This window comes from Nansenia antarctica (genome assembly GCF_963989245.1).
Source record: "Nansenia antarctica genome assembly, chromosome: 8".
Classification (NCBI taxonomy): Eukaryota; Metazoa; Chordata; class Actinopteri; order Argentiniformes; family Microstomatidae; genus Nansenia; species Nansenia antarctica.
Window position 1 is genome coordinate 1,024,429 of NC_137678.1, and position 21,878 is coordinate 1,046,306.

At 44.2% G+C, this 21,878-nt stretch overlaps 1 protein-coding gene across 1 annotated transcript in view; it reads left to right on the forward strand.

Annotated features, from left to right (window-relative positions):
• Nucleotides 1–21,390, forward strand: part of wdr35 (WD repeat domain 35) — a gene marked incomplete at both ends in the record, with an annotated part of 42,474 nt that extends 21,084 nt beyond the window's left edge. The window contains 11 exons of the mRNA XM_080537725.1: nucleotides 718–798; nucleotides 1,085–1,221; nucleotides 6,868–7,071; nucleotides 8,990–9,136; nucleotides 9,812–9,944; nucleotides 11,908–12,018; nucleotides 13,772–13,936; nucleotides 14,740–14,880; nucleotides 15,550–15,706; nucleotides 16,886–17,126; nucleotides 21,240–21,390. Of these exons, the coding sequence (XP_080393851.1) occupies nucleotides 718–798; nucleotides 1,085–1,221; nucleotides 6,868–7,071; nucleotides 8,990–9,136; nucleotides 9,812–9,944; nucleotides 11,908–12,018; nucleotides 13,772–13,936; nucleotides 14,740–14,880; nucleotides 15,550–15,706; nucleotides 16,886–17,126; nucleotides 21,240–21,390 (1,668 nt within the window). The remainder of the gene's footprint in view (nucleotides 1–717; nucleotides 799–1,084; nucleotides 1,222–6,867; nucleotides 7,072–8,989; nucleotides 9,137–9,811; nucleotides 9,945–11,907; nucleotides 12,019–13,771; nucleotides 13,937–14,739; nucleotides 14,881–15,549; nucleotides 15,707–16,885; nucleotides 17,127–21,239) is intronic.
• Between the last annotated feature and the right edge of the window lie 488 nt (nucleotides 21,391–21,878).

Consider the following 21,878-nt stretch of genomic DNA (forward strand, 5'->3'; position numbering starts at 1 on the left):
GGACCAGTGAGAGAGAGAGAGAGAGAAGGAGAATTCCACTGTCCATATGGCTATAATAACTGTTCCACTGTCCATATGGCTATAATAACTGTTCCACTGTCCATATGGCTATAATAACTGTTCCACTGTCCATATGGTTTATAATAACTGGGTGGATCGCAATTAAAGGCTACAAGACAGAATACAGTACAATGTCCCTTGGTTGGTTTTAGCTCCAGTGATGTTCAATACTAGCCTAGTGGCCTTTTAATCCAGCCTGCCCAATCAGCGTACTCTGAAGGGTCTGGGTGTGTTTAAGGTTGTTAACCTTAAACAGGTCACATTTGAAAATGAGCCCTTGGGGCTCAATGTGTTTTTACCTGTATAAATAAAGGTTAAATACAATAAAATAAAACGACCTGCCCCAGGACAACAGAAATGCTCAATCTGAAAGGTGGATAAATGTGCCTAACACTGTCGACAGTAAAGTAGTTAATGACCAAAGTGTGAAGCAACTGGACTGATAGCTGTACGGTTGATCTTCTATTATAACATCTTCTATAATAAAACTATAACACTACCACACAACTATTCATATTGTTCCTCCACTGCTTGTTCTGGTTTATGGTTTATGTGAGGGAAGCACATTGCATAGTGCCCAGAGACTACACATTGATCCCATAGTAAAGTGCTCAGTTCTGTATTTACACAACCAATGTTTTCTTTCTCTGGAATCAGGAACCCATCCGGTCGTCTGGATACATTTGTAACTTTGAGGACTTGGAAATCAAATCTGTCCTGCTGGATGAAATCATGAAGGTCACCCTCCTTTCCTCATATAAGCCTAACATTGAGTAATACTGCTACTTTGACCACAAGAAAGACAGACAACCCTGTATACAATGGAGACAGTAACAGCTTTATACAACTTTAAAACAACAGGCAACAGAAAACAACAGCAAAGGCACTGCCCTGTCCTTTTCAACTTCAGACACTTCAGTCTGTCTTCTGTGTTATTATCCTGTTAGTCTGTTAGTCTATTAGTCTGTTAACTCTCTGTGTTACTATCCTGTTAGTCTGTTAACTCCGTGTTAACTCCCTCCAGGATCCCGAGAGGCCTAACAAGGATTACCTCATTAACTTTGAGATCCGCTCCCTCCGGGACAGCCGCTCCCTGATCGAGAAGGTGGGGATCAGCGACGCCTCCCAGTTCATAGAAGATAATCCTCACCCAAGACTCTGGTAAATATAGAGAATATCACCCTGCACTCTGGTAAATATAGAGAATATCACCCTCCACTCTGGTAAATATAGAGAATATCACCCTCCACTCTGGTAAATATAGAGAATATCACCCTCCACTCTGGTAAATATAGAGAATATCACCCTCCACTCTGGTAAATATAGAGAATATCACCCTCCACTCTGGTAAATATAGAGAATATCACCCTCCACTCTGGTAAATATAGAGAATATCACCCTGCACTCTGGTAAATATAGAGAATATCACCCTCCACTCTGGTAAATATAGAGAATATCACCCTGCACTCTGGTAAATATAGAGAATATCACCCTCCACTCTGGTAAATATAGAGAATATCACCCTCCACTCTGGTAAATATAGAGAATATCACCCTCCACTCTGGTAAATATAGAGAATATCACCCTCCACTCTGGTAAATATAGAGAATATCACCCTCCACTCTGGTAAATATAGAGAATATCACCCTCCACTCTGGTAAATATAGAGAATATCACCCTGCACTCTGGTAAATATAGAGAATATCACCCTCCACTCTGGTAAATATAGAGAATATCACCCAAGACTCTGGTAAATATAGAGAATATCACCCTCCACTCTGGTAAATATAGAGAATATCACCCTGCACTCTGGTAAATATAGAGAATATCACCCTCCACTCTGGTAAATATAGAGAATATCACCCTCCACTCTGGTAAATATAGAGAATATCACCCTCCACTCTGGTAAATATAGAGAATATCACCCTCCACTCTGGTAAATATAGAGAATATCACCCTCCACTCTGGTAAATATAGAGAATATCACCCTCCACTCTGGTAAATATAGAGAATATCACCCTGCACTCTGGTAAATATAGAGAATATCACCCTCCACTCTGGTAAATATAGAGAATATCACCCAAGACTCTGGTAAATATAGAGAATATCACCCTCCACTCTGGTAAATATAGAGAATATCACCCTGCACTCTGGTAAATATAGAGAATATCACCCTCCACTCTGGTAAATATAGAGAATATCACCCTCCACTCTGGTAAATATAGAGAATATCACCCTCCACTCTGGTAAATATAGAGAATATCACCCTCCACTCTGGTAAATATAGAGAATATCACCCTCCACTCTGGTAAATATAGAGAATATCACCCTGCACTCTGGTAAATATAGAGAATATCACCCTCCACTCTGGTAAATATAGAGAATATCACCCTCCACTCTGGTAAATATAGAGAATATCACCCAAGACTCTGGTAAATATAGAGAATATCACCCTCCACTCTGGTAAATATAGAGAATATCACCCTGCACTCTGGTAAATATAGAGAATATCACCCTCCACTCTGGTAAATATAGAGAATATCACCCTGCACTCTGGTAAATATAGAGAATATCACCCTCCACTCTGGTAAATATAGAGAATATCACCCTGCACTCTGGTAAATATAGAGAATATCACCCTCGACTCTCGTAAATATAGAGAATATCACCCTGCACTCTGGTAAATATAGAGAATATCACCCTCCACTCTGGTAAATATAGAGAATATCACCCTGCACTCTGGTAAATATAGAGAATATCACCCTCGACTCTGGTAAATAAAGAGAATATGACCCTCGACTCTGGTAAATATAGAGAACATGACCCTCGACTCTGGTAAATATAGAGAATATCACCCTGCATTCTTAATGGCACTTCAAGCCGTCCAGAAACGTTCTTGATCATCCTTTGTACGATGTTTGTGATTTAGCAGATCTCTAGTTGAAGTGAAACCTCACAACTCTCACATGTTCCAGCTGCTAAACTCCCCGGGTCTGATGTTTCTGTTTTAATCATACAACCATCTCTAGTTAATACATGGAACCTAGAACATGATCATCCTTTCACCTAGAATGACTTCAGTGTGAAGCCTGTGAGTTCAGGCGATGCTCCATTACTACACACTGGAGGGGCGGGCGGCTGTGGGTCAGGAGGTAGAGCCGCCGTCTAATGATCACAAGGTTGGCAGTTCGGCGGTTCGAGTCCCGGCTGGCCACATGTCGAAGGGTCCTTGGGCAAGACAACTGAACCCCAAATTGCTCCCAATGGCAGCTTGCCGCCATTGGTGTGTGAATGTGTGTGTGAATGGGTGAATGAGAGGCCGTTGTAAAGCGCTTTGGATAAAGGCGCTATATAAGTGCAGTCCATTTACCATTTACACAAATGAAACGGGCCACTGTATTGAATTGAGTCTAGTCTGGCCTGAGGCTGTCAGCCTCTATAGAAGCCGTCACGCTCAACAAGCATCAACCCACCCAGGAAACGTGCCACACAAAAGTGACGGTTGGACTCAGATATATTGGTCTGACCCCAGATGACCTGAGAGAGAGAGTAGTCACGGCTGTTACACGTTTATCATCTCTTTGATGATGTTCTTCTCAAAGAAACACAGAGGTCCCGAGGTGATGGATCTGGTCCTGGTATGTCCTGTCACACAGCCTAACCTAAAGGCCGAAGGCCTGTCTGGCAGCCCTGTTTACACAAGCAGCTAAGAATGTGACGTGTGTGTGGAATCTGACAACACAGAGATCCCATCTTAATATTTCAGTCATATTCATATGTAGCCGTGTTGAAGAACAATGAAAGAGACGGTGGAGGTCATTAAAGCGTTGATGTTTCTAGAGGCTCGTCATCCAGTCATGTGGGAGAATCCTCAGGCTGGTGTGACAAAGTGGCAGAAATGGATGAGAGTGTTTTGGTAGCGTTCACCTGATTGATGCTGGTTGGAAAAGGACTTCAGCCTTCCTGTCAATTCTCACAGCATTGCTTGGAATTTGGGATCCTGTAAAAAAGAAAGAGGTATTTGTCCATCCTATGTGCAGATCCTGTGAGGGAGGGACAGGGAGGCGAGTCTGAGAGAGCCCTGACATCACACTCATTTTGAAGCGTCTGTTTTTTTAATGCAAATAAGCCATTCATTCATGTTCCAGATTTAGTAATAAGGACTCTCCGGTGACGTTATGGCGAAAGCAGACGCTCCGACAGACCCGTTATTAAAGTAGTCAACATCTAAAATGAACACGAGACTAAACTATAAACTCATTATTACAATGAGTCAAAGCGACACCTTTGTCAAAGCGACTACAGTCCAGTGAGGTCAGAGATGTTGTATACCTACTGTGCCCTGCAGAAGTAATGGAGCAGTGAAGCCTTCTCAAGGACAGGAGATGTTTGTCCATGTTGATTTCACCATTCAGAACAGGTTCTCTGGCGAGGCTCTGCCAGGCCCGCAGCTGGACTGGTCACTTGGTGTTTGTTTGGAGGTATTTTTAATAAATCACTGACGCACTGTTTGGCCCTGAACATCCCTAGTCCCTGTTTGGGGGTAAGTGACTTCAGTGTTTAACAAGGTGCTGCTGGGTGACATCACCCAAACTAGCTCACATTTATTCAAGTCAACAGTGAGCTGCTGCTGTCAGCTGTTACATCATCAACCTGTCAATGTTAACTTCCCTTCACTGTCCCATTACTTACTAAGGGCACGGTGTGTATGGTTACAACACAACACCTCAGTGATGCCAGTCCCATGCTCTCGTACCATACTCTAGTACCATGCTCTAGTACCATACTCTAGTACCATGCTCTAGTACCATACTCTAGTACCATACTCTAGTCCCATGCTCTAGTACCATGCTCTAGTACCATGCTCTAGTACCATGCTCTAGTACCATGCTCTAGTACCATGCTCTAGTACCATGCTCTAGTACCATGCTCTAGTACCATACTCTAGTACCATGCTCTAGTACCATGCTCTAGTACCATGCTCTAGTACCATGCTCTAGTACCATGCTCTAGTACCATGCTCTAGTACCATGCTCTAGTACCATACTCTAGTACCATACTCTAGTCCAATGCTCTAGTACCATACTCTAGTACCATACTATAGTACCATGCTCTAGTACCATACTCTAGTACCATGCTCTAGTACCATGCTCTAGTACCATACTCTAGTCCCTTAGTCTAGTACCATACTCTAGTACCATGCTCTAGTACCATGCTCTAGTCCCTTAGTCTAGTACCATGCTCTAGTACCATACTCTAGTCCCTTAGTCTAGTACCATACTCTAGTACCATGCTCTAGTACCATGCTCTAGTCCCTTAGTCTAGTACCATGCTCTAGTACCATGCTCTAGTACCATGCTCTAGTACCATGCTCTAGTACCATGCTCTAGTCCCTTAGTCTAGTACCATACTCTAGTACCATGCTCTAGTACCATGCTCTAGTACCATGCTCTAGTCCCTTAGTCTAGTACCATGCTCTAGTACCATGCTCTAGTACCATGCTCTAGTCCCTTAGTCTAGTACCATGCTCTAGTACCATACTCTAGTACCATGCTCTAGTACCATGCTCTAGTACCATACTCTAGTACCATGCTCTAGTACCATGCTCTAGTACCATACTCTAGTACCATACTCTAGTACCATACTCTAGTACCATACTCTAGTCCCTTAGTCTAGTACCATGCTCTAGTACCATGCTCTAGTACCATGCTCTAGTACCATACTCTAGTACCATGCTCTAGTACCATGCTCTAGTACCATACTCTAGTACCATACTCTAGTACCATGCTCTAGTACCATACTCTAGTACCATACTCTAGTACCATACTCTAGTACCATACTCTAGTCCCTTAGTCTAGTACCATGCTCTAGTCCCTTAGTCTAGTACCATGCTCTAGTACCATGCTCTAGTACCATGCTCTAGTACCATACTCTAGTACCATACTCTAGTACCATACTCTAGTACCATACTCTAGTACCATGCTCTAGTACCATACTCTAGTACCATGCTCTAGTACCATGCTCTAGTACCATGCTCTAGTACCATGCTCTAGTACCATGCTCTAGTACCATGCTCTAGTACCATGCTCTAGTACCATACTCTAGTCCCATGTTCTGCACACTAATTAGCTGTAATTCACTAAAAGACAACGTTGACAGTGTCAGAGTGCCGAGTTCCTAAATAATGTGCATACGGAATGTTCTGGATCAATGACAAAGTCATGACCTCATTCACAGCTCAGCTGTGTCATGTCTTATTATATTTTTTTTAATAATAATTAATTAATTTTGCCATTTAGCAGACGCTTTTAATCCAAAGCGATTTACAATTACGAATTACAGGGACATTCCCCCTGGAGTAACTGAGGGCTGAGAGCCTTACTCAAGGGCACACTAGTAGTGGTGTGGTTTCAGGCAGGATTTGAACTCACAACCTTCTGATCACAAGTCCAACTCACTATCCACTAGACCACCACTACCCTACTCTTATGTCTAAGTTGTTGTTCTTTTTTAATGTAAAACGCTTTGAAACAATTTTCAAGAAAAGTGCATAAGTTATTATTATTATTATTATTATTACTATTATAGTCATTAATCTGTCATTGATGATCAAAAACAGTTACTCTATCATTACTAAATGTATAAAAAACACATTTCACGTACATTTTTGGGGGGGAGAATCCTCCTTTAAGCTCTCCTCCAAACCTCTGTTTGCTTTCCCTCCACCTGCTGTCTGCTGTCTGCTGTGTGCTGTCTGCTGTCTACTGTGTGCTGTCTGCTGTCTGCTGTCTGCTGTGTGCTGGCCAGGCGTCTGCTGGCCGAGGCGGCGCTCCAGCAGCTGGATCTGAAGATGGCAGAGCAGGCCTTCGTCCGCTGTAAGGACTACCAGGGCATCGAGTTTGTGAAGCGCCTGGGAAACCTGCAGAACGAGGCGATGAAACAAGCTGAGGTGTCGGCCTACTTCAGCCGCTTTGAGGAGGCGGAGAGGATGTACCTGGACATGGACCGCAGGTAAGACACTACACCTGACATGGACCACAGGTAACACACTACACCTGACATGGACCGCAGGTAAGACACTACACCTGACATGGACCACAGGTAACACACTACACCTGACATGGACCGCAGGTAAGACACTACACCTGACATGGACCACAGGTAACACACTACACCTGACATGGACCACAGGTAACACACTACACCTGACATGGACCGCAGGTAAGACACTACACCTGACATGGACCACAGGTAACACACTACACCTGACATGAACCCAGGTAACACACTACACCTGACATGGACCACAGGTAAGACACTACACCTGACATGGACCACAGGTAAGACACTACACCTGACATGGACCACAGGTAAGACACTACACCTGACATGGACCGCAGGTAAGACACTACACCTGACATGGACCGCAGGTAACACACTACACCTGACATGGACCACAGGTAAGACACTACACCTGACATGGACCGCAGGTAACACACTACACCTGACATGGACCGCAGGTAACACACTACACCTGACATGGACCCAGGTAACACACTACACCTGACATGGACCACAGGTAACACACTACACCTGACATGGACCACAGGTAACACACTACACCTGACATGGACCCAGGTAACACACTACACCTGACATGGACCGCAGGTAACACACTACACCTGACATGGACCACAGGTAACACACTACACCTGACATGGACCACAGGTAACACACTACACCTGACATGAACCACAGGTAAGACACTACACCTGACATGGACCGCAGGTAAGACACTACACCTGACATGGACCACAGGTAACACACTACACCTGACATGGACCACAGGTAAGACACTACACCTGACATGGACCGCAGGTAAGACACTACACCTGACATGGACCACAGGTAACACACTACACCTGACATGGACCACAGGTAACACACTACACCTGACATGGACCACAGGTAAGACACTACACCTGACATGGACCGCAGGTAAGACACTACACCTGACATGGACCACAGGTAACACACTACACCTGACATGGACCACAGGTAAGACACTACACCTGACATGGACCCAGGTAACACACTACACCTGACATGGACCACAGGTAAGACACTACACCTGACATGGACCACAGGTAAGACACTACACCTGACATGGACCACAGGTAACACACTACACCTGACATGGACCACAGGTAAGACACTACACCTGACATGGACCCAGGTAACACACTACACCTGAGATAGATACAATACATATTTATATGTGGGATAGATAGATAGTAAATACAATACATACAGTATGTATAGGGTAGATAGGGTCTCAGATCCTGGTAGTTTGTTGTAACATTCCATGATAACTATTAACATTATTCAAACAATACCACCCACAATACTCATTAACACATTTTTTAAATATAGAATTGTCGTAGTACAAATGGAACTCAGATTTCAAATTCAGTTGGAAATCATATTTGATGAGATACGATGGTGTCTCTACTCTAGCCCAACATTGTTGATCGGCCGTACTTAAGTACACTATATGGACAAAAGTATTGGGACACCTGAACATCACACCCATATGTGCTTGTTGAACTTTCCAAAACCATGGGCATTAATATATATATATTATATATATATATATATTAATTATTATTAAGTATTATTATTGTGATGCTTGTTCCTCAGGGACCTGGCCATCAGCCTGATAATGTATTATTATTATTGTGATGCTTGTTCCTCAGGGACCTGGCCATCAGCCTGCGGGTGACCCTAACCCTAACCCTTGTTCCTCAGGGACCTGGCCATCAGCCTGCGGGTGACCCTAACCCTAACCCTAACCCTAACCCTTGTTCCTCAGGGACCTGGCCATCAGCCTGCGGGTGACCCTAACCCTAACCCTATGCGTGTCCCTCAGGGACCTAGCCATCAGCCTGCGGGTGCAGCTGGGAGACTGGTTCAGAGTGCTGCAGCTGCTGAAGAGCGGCTCAGGGGACTGTGACGACGCTGTGCTGGAGCAGGCCTACAACGCCATAGGGGACTACTTTGCAGACAGGCAGAAGTGGTACGGGCCCTAACCCTAACCCTCTCTGGGTCCTAACCCTCTCTGGGTCCTAACCCTAACCCTCTCTGGGTCCTAACCCTCTCTGGGTCCTAACCCTCTCTGGGTCCTAACCCTAACCCTCTCTGGGTCCTAACCCTCTCTGGGTCCTAACCCTCTCTGGGTCCTAACCCTCTCTGGGCCCTAACCCTCTCTGGGCCCTAACCCTAACCCTCTCTGGGTCCTAACCCTCTCTGGGCCCTAACCCTCTCTGGGTCCTAACCCTAACCCTCTCTGGGTCATAACCCTCTCTCGGTCACATCATTATCAGATCACATCATTATCAGATCACATCATTACCAGATCACATCATTACCAGATCACATCATTACCAGATCACATCATTACCAGATCACATCATTACCAGATCACATCATTACCAGATCACATCATTATCAGACCACATCATTACCACATCATTATCAGATCACATCATTATCAGATCACATCATTATCAGATCACATCATTATCAGATCACATCATTATCAGACCACATCATTATCAGATCACATCATTATCAGACCACATCATTATCAGATCACATCATTATCAGATCACATCATTATCAGATGGGGATTTGGGGGTCAATTCCATCTCCACTCTACATATGCTGAGGTTCTAATTGTTAATTTCTCCAGGGTAAATGCGGTCCAGTACTACCTACAAGGGCACAACCAGGAGAGGCTGGCAGAGTGCTACTACATGCTGGAGGACTATGATGGGCTGGAGAAGCTCGCTAACTCCCTCCCAGAGAACCACAAGCTGCTACCGGTAAGGCTGCTAGCATGACCTGACTAACATGACCTGACTAGCATGATCTGACTAACATAATCTGACTAGCATGACCTGACTAACATGATCTGACTAGCATGACCTGACTAACATGATCTGACTAACGTGATCTGACTAACATGATCTGACTAGCATGATCTGACTAACATGATCTGACTAACATGATCTGACTAGCATGACCTGACTAACATGATCTGACTAACATGACCTGACTAACATGACCTGACTAACATGATCTGACTAGCATGATCTGACTAACATGACCTGACTAGCATGATCTGACTAGCATGACCTGACTAACATGATCTGACTAACATGATCTGACTAACATGACCTGACTAACATGATCTGACTAGCATGATCTGACTAACATGACCTGACTAGCATGATCTGACTAACATGATCTGACTAACATGATCTACTAACATGACCTGACTAGCATGACCTGACTAACATGACCTGACTAGCATGATCTGACTAACATGATCTGACTAACATGATCTGACTAACATGACCTGACTAACATGATCTGACTAACATGACCTAACATGACCTGACTAACATGATCTACTAACATGATCTGACTAACATGATCTGACTAACATGATCTGACTAACATGATCTGACTAACATGACCTGACTAACATGATCTGACTAACATGACCTAACATGATCTGACTAACATGATCTGACTAACATGATCTGACTAGCATGATCTGACTAACATGACCTGACTAACATGATCTGACTAGCATGATCTGACTAGCATGACCTGACTAACATGACCTGACTAACATGATCTGACTAGCATGATCTGACTAGCATGATCTGACTACATGACCTGACTAGCATGATCTGACTAGCATGATCTGACTAGCATGACCTGACTAACATGACCTGACTAACATGATCTGACTAACATGATCTGACTAACATGACCTGACTAACATGATCTGACTAGCATGATCTGACTAACATGACCTGACTAACATGACCTGACTAACATGATCTGACTAACATGATCTGACTAACATGATCTGACTAACATGATCTGACTAACATGACCTAACATGATCTGACTAGCATGATTTGACTAGCATGACCTGACTAACATGACCTGACTAGCATGATCTGACTAGCATGATCTGACTAACATGACCTGACTAACATGATCTGACTAACATGATCTGACTAGCATGATCTGACTAACATGATCTGACTAACATGATCTGACTAACATGATCTGACTAGCATGATCTGACTAACATGACCTGACTAACATGATCTGACTAACATGACCTGACTAACATGACCTGACTAGCATGATCTGACTAGCATGATCTGACTAACATGACCTGACTAACATGATCTGATCTACTAACATGATCTGACTAACATGACCTGACTAGCATGATCTGACTAACATGATCTGACTAACATGACCTTTCAGATTCAGATTCAGATAACGTTTATTGCCATTATGCTTGACACATATAGGAATTTGTTTTGGCATTACAGAAGGTGCATTTATGCTTTTTTCACATGTATACATGAACAAAAACAAATACAAATACAAATGCAAAACAGGACAACACAGGGCAGACAATGCATTGAATAGTGCTATATATATATATATATATATATATATATATATATAAAGTGCAGTGCAGAGTTTTTCAAAGGTCCAGTGCATATTCAGTCCTGACTAACATGATCTGACTAACATGATCTGACTAACATGATCTGATCTACTAGCATGATCTGACTAACATGATCTGACTAGCTACCTCTGAATCTCTGTAATACAGATTTACTGGTTTAGTTGAATTGTCACTGATTTTAATCAGTTTTTTTTATCCAGCATTTTATAGTCAAGCCCTTTTTATAGTCGAGCCCTTTCCACAGCCTTTTCCCGCCGTTCGGTTTTGTTTGCGTTTCCTAGGACATCGGCCAGATGTTCGTCACCGTCGGCATGTGTGAGCAGACCGTGAACGCCTACCTGAAATGCAACCAGCCCAAGACTGCGGTCGACGCCTGCGTTCATCTGAACCAGGTGAGAGACAGCCTGGAGTGATGCGTCTGTGCTTTGGACAGATTATCTATTCAGCTTCATTTCCATGGCCAACTAACAGTCGCCACTATTGATACCGTTGCGCCCATGTCTCAATGACACTTTGTGTCCTGAATGCTTGTGGTCTGGCACTGACTTGTGAATGTGTTTAATGTTCACCCTAACACTTACCCTTTTCTGATGTGAACCAGGTGCATTTTTCCGATGTAAAAGCACTTAATGGGAACAGCACAGTGACTTGAGATTGAGTGTGGTAATATCTGTGAATATTAAAAAAAAAAAAAAAAAAAAAAAAAAAATCCTAACTCAAGCTTAAACATTTAAATATTGAGCTATGTAGCTTAAAGATGAGAGCGGCATATAGAATGATACGTCCAGGGATGAGGCTGGGGTCATCAGGTAGACGGGACTGTGGGAGCGTGGGGGTGGGGGTAGAGAGAGCACTGTTGGAGTCATTCTCAGGATGGGTTCCACAAATCTCCTGGACCCCGTTCACATTACGTAACTCCAGGGGCCCCAATGTGCTTTGGCTAAACAGTGGCGGACAGTAAAACTAGGAGCAGAGGTCAGGAATGGGCAAATTCCACATTTAAATGGCATGACTATAAACACAGGAGAGGCGACCCTGACAGCCACACACACACCACCATGTATCCTCTACAAGTATGCAGAAGCAGGCCTGGAGAATCTCTCCTAGATCTATCCTCCTCCCATTACTACATTCAGCAAGGTATACTCTCTAAAACATTGAATACCCAATGTTGTCAGCATACATCAATCACCTACACCCTCTGTGCCAATCACTTTCTCAGGATAATGACATCATGCAACCATGAATGTCTTTGATAGGGTATAAAATAACATAGGAGTATACTGTTTATACACCAGTCATTTGCTAAAGTAAAAAAAAGTAAGTAAAAGTGGACACAATCGCTGCTTCTTCCTGGGGCGAAGCTCCTTTATGCTTCAGTAACCTCTTATGCTCCACCATGCAAACCACATTAAAGGAGAAACAGTCATGTTGTCTATTGTAACAGTCATGTTGTCTATTGTAACAGTCATGTTGTCTATTGTAACAGTCATGTTGTCTATTGTAACAGTCATGTTGTCTATTGTAGCAGTCATGTTGTCTATTGTAACAGTCATGTTGTCTATTGTAACAGTCATGTTGTCTATTGTAGCAGTCATGTGGTCTATTGTAGCAGTCATGTTGTCTATCATCTTATCTCCCATCAGAGAAAGTGTCTCAGGATGAATGTTGTCTATTGTAACAGTCATGTTGTCTATTGTAACAGTCATGTTGTCTATTGTAACAGTCATGTTGTCTATTGTAGCAGTCATGTTGTCTATTGTAACAGTCATGTTGTGTATTGTAACAGTCATGTTGTCTATTGTAACAGTCATGTTGTCTATTGTAACAGTCATGTTGTCTATTGTAGCAGTCATGTTGTCTATTGTAACAGTCATGTGGTCTATTGGCGTGGAGAAACAGTTCTGATAGACTGTGTGCAAAACTCTAGCTTGAGTAAAACAACAGTAATAAGCCAGGTGTTGATCTGCGTGTGTGGAAGCACATGTCTGGTCTTCATCCATCTGAACATCACAGTGACACAGTGAGATGATCATCTTATCTCCCATCAGAGAAAGTGTCTCAGGATGAATGTTGTCTACTGTCGTGTAACATTGATAGTTGTGAAGCTACTTTTTACTACGTTTTTCTTCCCCCTGTTCACAGTGGAACAAAGCTGTCGAGCTGGCCAAAACCCACAACATGAAAGAGATCAAATCCCTTCTGGCCAAGTACGCCTCCCACCTGCTGGAGAAGAACAAGCCCCTGGAGGCCCTGGAGCTGTACCGCAAGGCACACCACTTCCTGGAGGCAGCCAAGCTCATGTTTAAGGTGCTTTGTTAACATGTTAACATGCAAAGAAACAGATGGTAATCTTTAAAGTGGACATGTTAGATTGGTACATACATTTTTGGACTTTTAAATGATCAAGTATAACCATTGATTCTTGAAGAATATAACTTCCAGCTTAGTTCATCCATCCAACTCATTTGACCCAAGGAGAACCCATGCCTGTAAACAGTGAAGGACTTTAGATGATTCTCACCCAGGCCGCTTTTAACTGATGGGTGAGGGAAGGTGAACATTGCAAAACATCAACATTGCAAAACACGTTTTGTGCACTATACCATGAAGTAGAGACATGAGAGAGAAAAAATACATTTTTACATTACCACTAAAACACCAAAACAATGTCCACTAAAAATGCTTCTCTGTGCAGTAACATGCGTGATGACTACAACAAAATAGTATGAGAGTCCATAAGGATATTTGAAACACAAGTCGTTCACCATTAAGATAACTTAATTTAAACAATTTCCATTTTTCATCTCCAGAGGTGATCTGTTATTCACCTCTGTTTGGCCCAACATAGGAGATATTGTATTATTATATATATTATATTATATGATATATTCTGGTGCAGAGTTTATCTACGTATGCAGAGTTTATCTACGTATGTAGCAAGTTGGTGAAAGCGAGACTGCAATCGAAATATAACTTGATGTTGTGCTTTTGTTATCTGCTTTCTCTCACAACCCATATATAGAATGTATTCCACAACATATACCATGAGCGTGGTGATAGAGCATTAATGTTGACTACCCGTGTGCATTAAAGCCCGTCTGTGTTGCCAGATAGCCGAGGAGGAGGCCAGGAAGAGGACCAGGCCTCTGAGGGTGAAGAAGCTGTATGTGCTGGCGGCCCTGCTGGTGGAGAGCTACCACGGCCAGGTGAAGAGCTCCCAGCTGAGCAAGGCCCAGGGAAGGAAGTCTGAGGTACGTCCCCCTAACCCTAACCCTAACCCAAGGCCCAGGGCAGGAAGTCTGAGGGACGTCCCCCTAACCCTAACTCATCACCTGATGAAGGAGTGAAGAAATACTATCATGTTTAGAGGATTCACTACGTTCTGGCCTGACCTCAGCGGCGCGTGTGACTTTCATTCAGGCGCCCAGCAGCCATACAGGCCTCGCGCTGGCTCCTCCCCCTCGCTCGTTAGAGACTCAGAGTCTCGCCTATTTTCTCAGCGTGTACAGAGACAGCAGCTGCAGTAGCGTGTACAGAGACAGGACTGCAGTAGCATGTACAGAGACAGTAGCAGTAGCATGTACAGAGACAGTAGCAGTAGCGTGTACAGAGACAGGACTGCAGTAGCGTGTACCTCCAGGCTACCTGTGCTCTGCCTGTTCCTCCAGGCTACCTGTGCTCTGCCTGTTCCTCCAGGCTACCTGTGCTCTGCCTGTTCCTCCAGGCTACCTGTGCTCTGCCTGTTCCTCCAGGCTACCTGTGCTCTGCCTGTTCCTCCAGGCTACCTGTGCTCTGCCTGTTCCTCCAGGCTACCTGTGCTCTGCCTGTTCCTCCAGGCTACCTGTGCTCTGCCTGTTCCTCCAGGCTACCTGTGCTCTGCCTGTTCCTCCAGGCTACCTGTGCTCTGCCTGTTCCTCCAGGCTACCTGTGCTCTGGCCGGCCTGCTGGAGGAAGACACCACCTCCTCAGACGACCGCATGGTGGACAACGCCTGGCGCGGGGCCGCGGCCTACCACTTCTTCCTGCTGGCCCAGAGGCAGCTGTACGACGGCCGCATGGAGGACGCCATGAAGACAGGTACACATCTGACATGGCCTTTAACAGGATTACACCGTGTTGGTGAGCCACTTTAGTGTATATACCCTGACTACTACAACAGAACATATATACCTTGACTACTACATTTAAAAACATATACCATGACTACTACAAAAAAGATATACTACTATAACAAAGAAAAGTCTTTTAAAATATGAAAATGACAAATTTGTTCAAATATTTTCCCAGCTAGGTTGCTAGGCACACTATTTCATATCTAGGGCTACAGCTTCCTTGCATGAAAATTAAGCAATGATTATGACTGACCAGGAGCCCCCAAAATAACATATTTTGGGAAGTAAACAAAACTATTCAACACTCATATCAATAGTTGCATTTATTCATGTCACTATGTTTTTACAAATATAGGCAATTAACAGATACATGTGTGATAAAGAGATCCAGCCAGTCAATTGAAAAATGTACCTTTTGGAGCTGAAAATCGGCGGCCATCTTGGATTTGAAGATAAAAAAATAGGTCAAATCATCAAAACGACATCAATTATGAATTCCTCGTCCCAAAAAGTGCCAGAAACCATGTATTGAATAACATTGTAGGCCAAACCATTGAGAAGCTAAAGATAAATAAAAAACATTGAAAAGCTAATGTTCAACATATGGAACCTCCATTTTGGATTTAGGGCAAAAAAAAAAAAAAGTGCCCACATTTTTGTGAGGCTACGAACCTCCGCTCTCCACGGTCACGGAACTGCTGGAGAAGGTCCAACTAAACTAGGACAGCCCATGAAATATTTAGTTATTTTTTTAAGAAATATGGACATATCAATATTTGATCTTGTTTCAAACAATGTCTATAGATAAAGGTGGTGAGTGTAAGAGATGTAATTGAACCAAAGACAATGAAAATGTTCCTTTATTATCATGTATTTAACAAACAATGAACAAAGATGCCAGTTCCTACTGAGGAACAAGTTAGGACCTCCTATGCCCGACTACTGAGGAACAAGTTAGGACCTCCTATGCCCGACTAGACATGTCTGGTAACCCAGTAACATCTCTATACCTCCCTGTGTAACATCTCTATACCTCCCTGTGTAACATCTCTATACCTCCCTGTGTAACATCTCTATACCTCCCTGTGTAACATCTCTAACCCTAACCCTGTGTAACATCTCTAACCCTAACCCTGTGTAACAGCTCTGCACCTGCGTGACTATGAGGACATCATCCCGGCCGTGGAGATCTACTCCCTGCTGGCCATCTGCTCCTCAGCCAACCGGGCCTTCAGCACCTGCTCATGGGCCTTCATCAAGCTGGAGGCCCTGGAGGCCCTGAGCCCCGAGCAGCGGCAGCTGTACGAGGACCTGGCGCTGGAGATCTTCACCAAGCACAGCCCCAAGGACAGCCTCACGCTGCAGCTGGACAGCACCGCCCAGGGGTGAGGAGGGCAACACTGGAGATGAGTTGAAAGTGAAACTGATGGCATGGCTCGATCCACATACCATAGATCCACATACCTAGATACACATACCTAGATCCACATACCTAGATCCACATACGTGGCCACTCATACTTCTATGGCCACGTTCATCATCATCAGCTTTTCATATGCTATGGATGTCCGTTTGTAAACTGTAGAATCCAAACATGACTGGGGACCGGCAGCTACTCTGATGGGAGGGTTCAGCCTGTTTTCATGGTTAGGTGGGAGGGTTCAGCCTGTTTTCATGGTTAGGTGAAATCTCATCTTCACCCTGAGTCGTCTTCAGCGGCCAGTAGTGAAAGCTTCTTCGGTTCTCTGTGTCGGTGACGACTGATGGCGCTAATGTCACTCCAGAACCCAAGTCATGTTTAGTATGTGAATGTGAGGTTGTGTCTGATGTGAGGTTGTGATGTGAGGTTGTGATGTGAGGTTGTGTCTGATGTGAGGTTGTGATGTGAGGTTGTGATGTGAGGTTGTGTCTGATGTGAGGTTGTGATGTGAGGTTGTGATGTGAGGTTGTGATGTGAGGTTGTGATGTGATGTGAGGTTGTGATGTGAGGTTGTGTCTGATGTGAGGTTGTGATGTGATGTGAGGTTGTGATGTGAGGTTGTGTCTGATGTGAGGTTGTGATGTGATGTGAGGTTGTGATGTGAGGTTGTGTCTGATCTGAGGTTGTGATGTGAGGTTGTGATGTGAGGTTGTGATGTGATGTGAGGTTGTGATGTGATGTGAGGTTGTGTCTGATGTGAGGTTGTGTCTGATGTGAGGTTGTGATGTGAGGTTGTGTCTGATGTGAGGTTGTGTCTGATGTGAGGTTGTGATGTGAGGTTGTGATGTAATGTGAGGTTGTGTCTGATGTGAGGTTGTGATGTGAGGTTGTGATGTGAGGTTGTGTCTGATGTGAGGTTGTGATGTGAGGTTGTGTCTGATGTGAGGTTGTGATGTGAGGTTGTGATGTGATGTGAGGTTGTGTCTGATGTGAGGTTGTGTCTGATGTGAGGTTGTGATGTGAGGTTGTGTCTGATGTGAGGTTGTGATGTGAGGTTGTGTCTGATGTGAGGTTGTGATGTGAGGTTGTGATGTGAGGTTGTGTCTGATGTGAGGTTGTGATGTGAGGTTGTGTCTGATGTGAGGTTGTGATGTGAGGTTGTGATGTGATGTGAGGTTGTGATGTGAGGTTGTGTCTGATGTGAGGTTGTGATGTGATGTGAGGTTGTGATGTGAGGTTGTGATGTGAGGTTGTGATGTGAGGTTGTGTCTGATGTGAGGTTGTGATGTGATGTGAGGTTGTGATGTGAGGTTGTGTCTGATGTGAGGTTGTGATGTGATGTGAGGTTGTGATGTGAGGTTGTGTCTGATGTGAGGTTGTGATGTGATGTGAGGTTGTGATGTGAGGTTGTGTCTGATCTGAGGTTGTGATGTGAGGTTGTGATGTGAGGTTGTGATGTGATGTGAGGTTGTGATGTGATGTGAGGTTGTGTCTGATGTGAGGTTGTGTCTGATGTGAGGTTGTGATGTGAGGTTGTGTCTGATGTGAGGTTGTGTCTGATGTGAGGTTGTGATGTGAGGTTGTGATGTAATGTGAGGTTGTGTCTGATGTGAGGTTGTGATGTGAGGTTGTGATGTGAGGTTGTGTCTGATGTGAGGTTGTGATGTGAGGTTGTGTCTGATGTGAGGTTGTGATGTGAGGTTGTGATGTGATGTGAGGTTGTGTCTGATGTGAGGTTGTGTCTGATGTGAGGTTGTGATGTGAGGTTGTGTCTGATGTGAGGTTGTGATGTGAGGTTGTGTCTGATGTGAGGTTGTGTCTGATGTGAGGTTGTGATGTGAGGTTGTGTCTGATGTGAGGTTGTGATGTGAGGTTGTGTCTGATGTGAGGTTGTGATGTGAGGTTGTGTCTGATGTGAGGTTGTGATGTGATGTGAGGTTGTGATGTGAGGTTGTGATGTGAGATTATGTGTGATGTGATGTGAGGTTGTGATGTGATGTGAGGTTGTGATGTGAGGTTGTGTCTGATCTGAGGTTGTGATGTGAGGTTGTGTCTGATGTGAGGTTGTGATGTGAGGTTGTGATGTGAGGTTGTGTCTGATGTGAGGTTGTGATGTGAGGTTGTGATGTGAGGTTGTGTGTGATGTGATGTGAGGTTGTGATGTGATGTGAGGTTGTGATGTGAGGTTGTGTCTGATGTGAGGTTGTGTCTGATGTGAGGTTGTGTCTGATGTGAGGTTGTGTCTGATGTGAGGTTGTGATGTGAGGTTGTGATGTGAGGTTGTGTCTGATGTGAGGTTGTGATGTGAGGTTGTGATGTGAGGTTGTGTCTGATGTGAGGTTGTGTCTGATGTGAGGTTGTGTCTGATGTGAGGTTGTGATGTGAGGTTGTGATGTGAGGTTGTGATGTGAGGTTGTGATGTGAGGTTGTGTCTGATGTGAGGTTGTGATGTGAGGTTGTGATGTGAGGTTGTGTCTGATGTGAGGTTGTGATGTGAGGTTGTGATGTGAGGTTGTGATGTGATGTGAGGTTGTGTCTGATGTGAGGTTGTGATGTGAGGTTGTGATGTGAGGTTGTGATGTGAGGTTGTGATGTGAGGTTGTGATGTGAGGTTGTGATGTGAGGTTGTGATGTGAGGTTGTGTCTGATGTGAGGTTGTGATGTGATGTGAGGTTGTGATGTGAGGTTGTGTCTGATGTGAGGTTGTGTCTGATGTGAGGTTGTGTCTGATGTGAGGTTGTGATGTGAGGTTGTGTCTGATGTGAGGTTGTGATGTGAGGTTGTGATGTGATGTGAGGTTGTGTCTGATGTGAGGTTGTGTCTGATGTGAGGTTGTGATGTGAGGTTGTGTCTGATGTGAGGTTGTGATGTGATGTGAGGTTGTGATGTGAGGTTGTGTCTGATGTGAGGTTGTGATGTGATGTGAGGTTGTGATGTGAGGTTGTGATGTGAGGTTGTGATGTGAGGTTGTGTCTGATGTGAGGTTGTGTCTGATGTGAGGTTGTGATGTGAGGTTGTGTCTGATGTGAGGTTGTGATGTGAGGTTGTGATGTGAGGTTGTGATGTGAGGTTGTGATGTGAGGTTGTGATGTGAGGTTGTGTCTGATGTGAGGTTGTGATGTGAGGTTGTGTCTGATGTGAGGTTGTGTCTGATGTGAGGTTGTGATCTGAGGTTGTGATGTGAGGTTGTGTGATGTGAGGTTGTGATGTGAGGTTGTGTCTGATGTGAGGTTGTGATGTGAGGTTGTGATGTAATGTGAGGTTGTGTCTGATGTGAGGTTGTGATGTGAGGTTGTGATGTGAGGTTGTGTCTGATGTGAGGTTGTGATGTGAGGTTGTGATGTGATGTGAGGTTGTGTCTGATGTGAGGTTGTGTCTGATGTGAGGTTGTGATGTGAGGTTGTGTCTGATGTGAGGTTGTGATGTGAGGTTGTGATGTGAGGTTGTGATGTGATGTGAGGTTGTGATGTGAGGTTGTGTCTGATGTGAGGTTGTGATGTGATGTGAGGTTGTGATGTGAGGTTGTGATGTGAGGTTGTGTCTGATGTGAGGTTGTGATGTGATGTGAGGTTGTGATGTGATGTGAGGTTGTGTCTGATGTGAGGTTGTGATGTGAGGTTGTGTCTGATGTGAGGTTGTGATGTGAGGTTGTGTCTGATGTGAGGTTGTGATGTGAGGTTGTGATGTGAGGTTGTGATGTGAGGTTGTGATGTGAGGTTGTGATGTGAGGTTGTGATGTGAGGTTGTGTCTGATGTGAGGTTGTGATGTGAGGTTGTGATGTGAGGTTGTGTCTGATGTGAGGTTGTGATGTGAGGTTGTGATGTGAGGTTGTGTCTGATGTGAGGTTGTGATGTGAGGTTGTGATGTGAGGTTGTGTCTGATGTGAGGTTGTGATGTGAGGTTGTGATGTGAGGTTGTGATGTGAGGTTGTGTCTGATGTGAGGTTGTGATGTGAGGTTGTGTCTGATGTGAGGTTGTGATGTGAGGTTGTGATGTGAGGTTGTGTCTGATGTGAGGTTGTGATGTGAGGTTGTGATGTGAGGTTGAGGTTGTGTCTGATCTGGTCGTTCTCTGCAGGCCGGAGGGGAAGCAGGTCACCTGCGTGGTGACGGGCCGGGTCATCTCAGAGTTCCAGTTCTGGATGTGCAGCGTGTGCCGGCACTGCGCCCTGGAACAGGAGATTAACAACCACAGCTTCTGCCCTCTCTGCCACAACTCCCTGCCCTAACCCCTCAGGACCCTCCTCAATACTGTAAACATGTTTTGGGATTAGCGATAATCATATTCAATTCTTGCTTTTTGTTATGCACCAAAATGCTCCTCTCTTCGATGCTCTAGATCTGACTTCTTTGACTGACACCCCCATATCAATGGATAGTGATGTGTATTATACTAATATGTTAATTACTTATTGACGTGGGGTGTCAATCATCACAGAGTTCTGTCTATTGTGGTAATGCTTGAACAAACAATTACTTGATGACTCTTAATGGATCAATTACTTGGTTAATTATAGTAGTTACTGTTGAGCTTGACCACCTTTTGAAGGCCTGTTCCAGCACTACGTTATGTATTTTCATGAACCTCTCACTTATTTTCTGCATCACATATGTTAAGGGTTAGGGTTAGTTTACTGTTACTGATATTTGTCAACTTGTTGCAGTAATATTCCTGTTCGTATGTAAAAACAAATTGAACAGTTCTGACACGTTATTG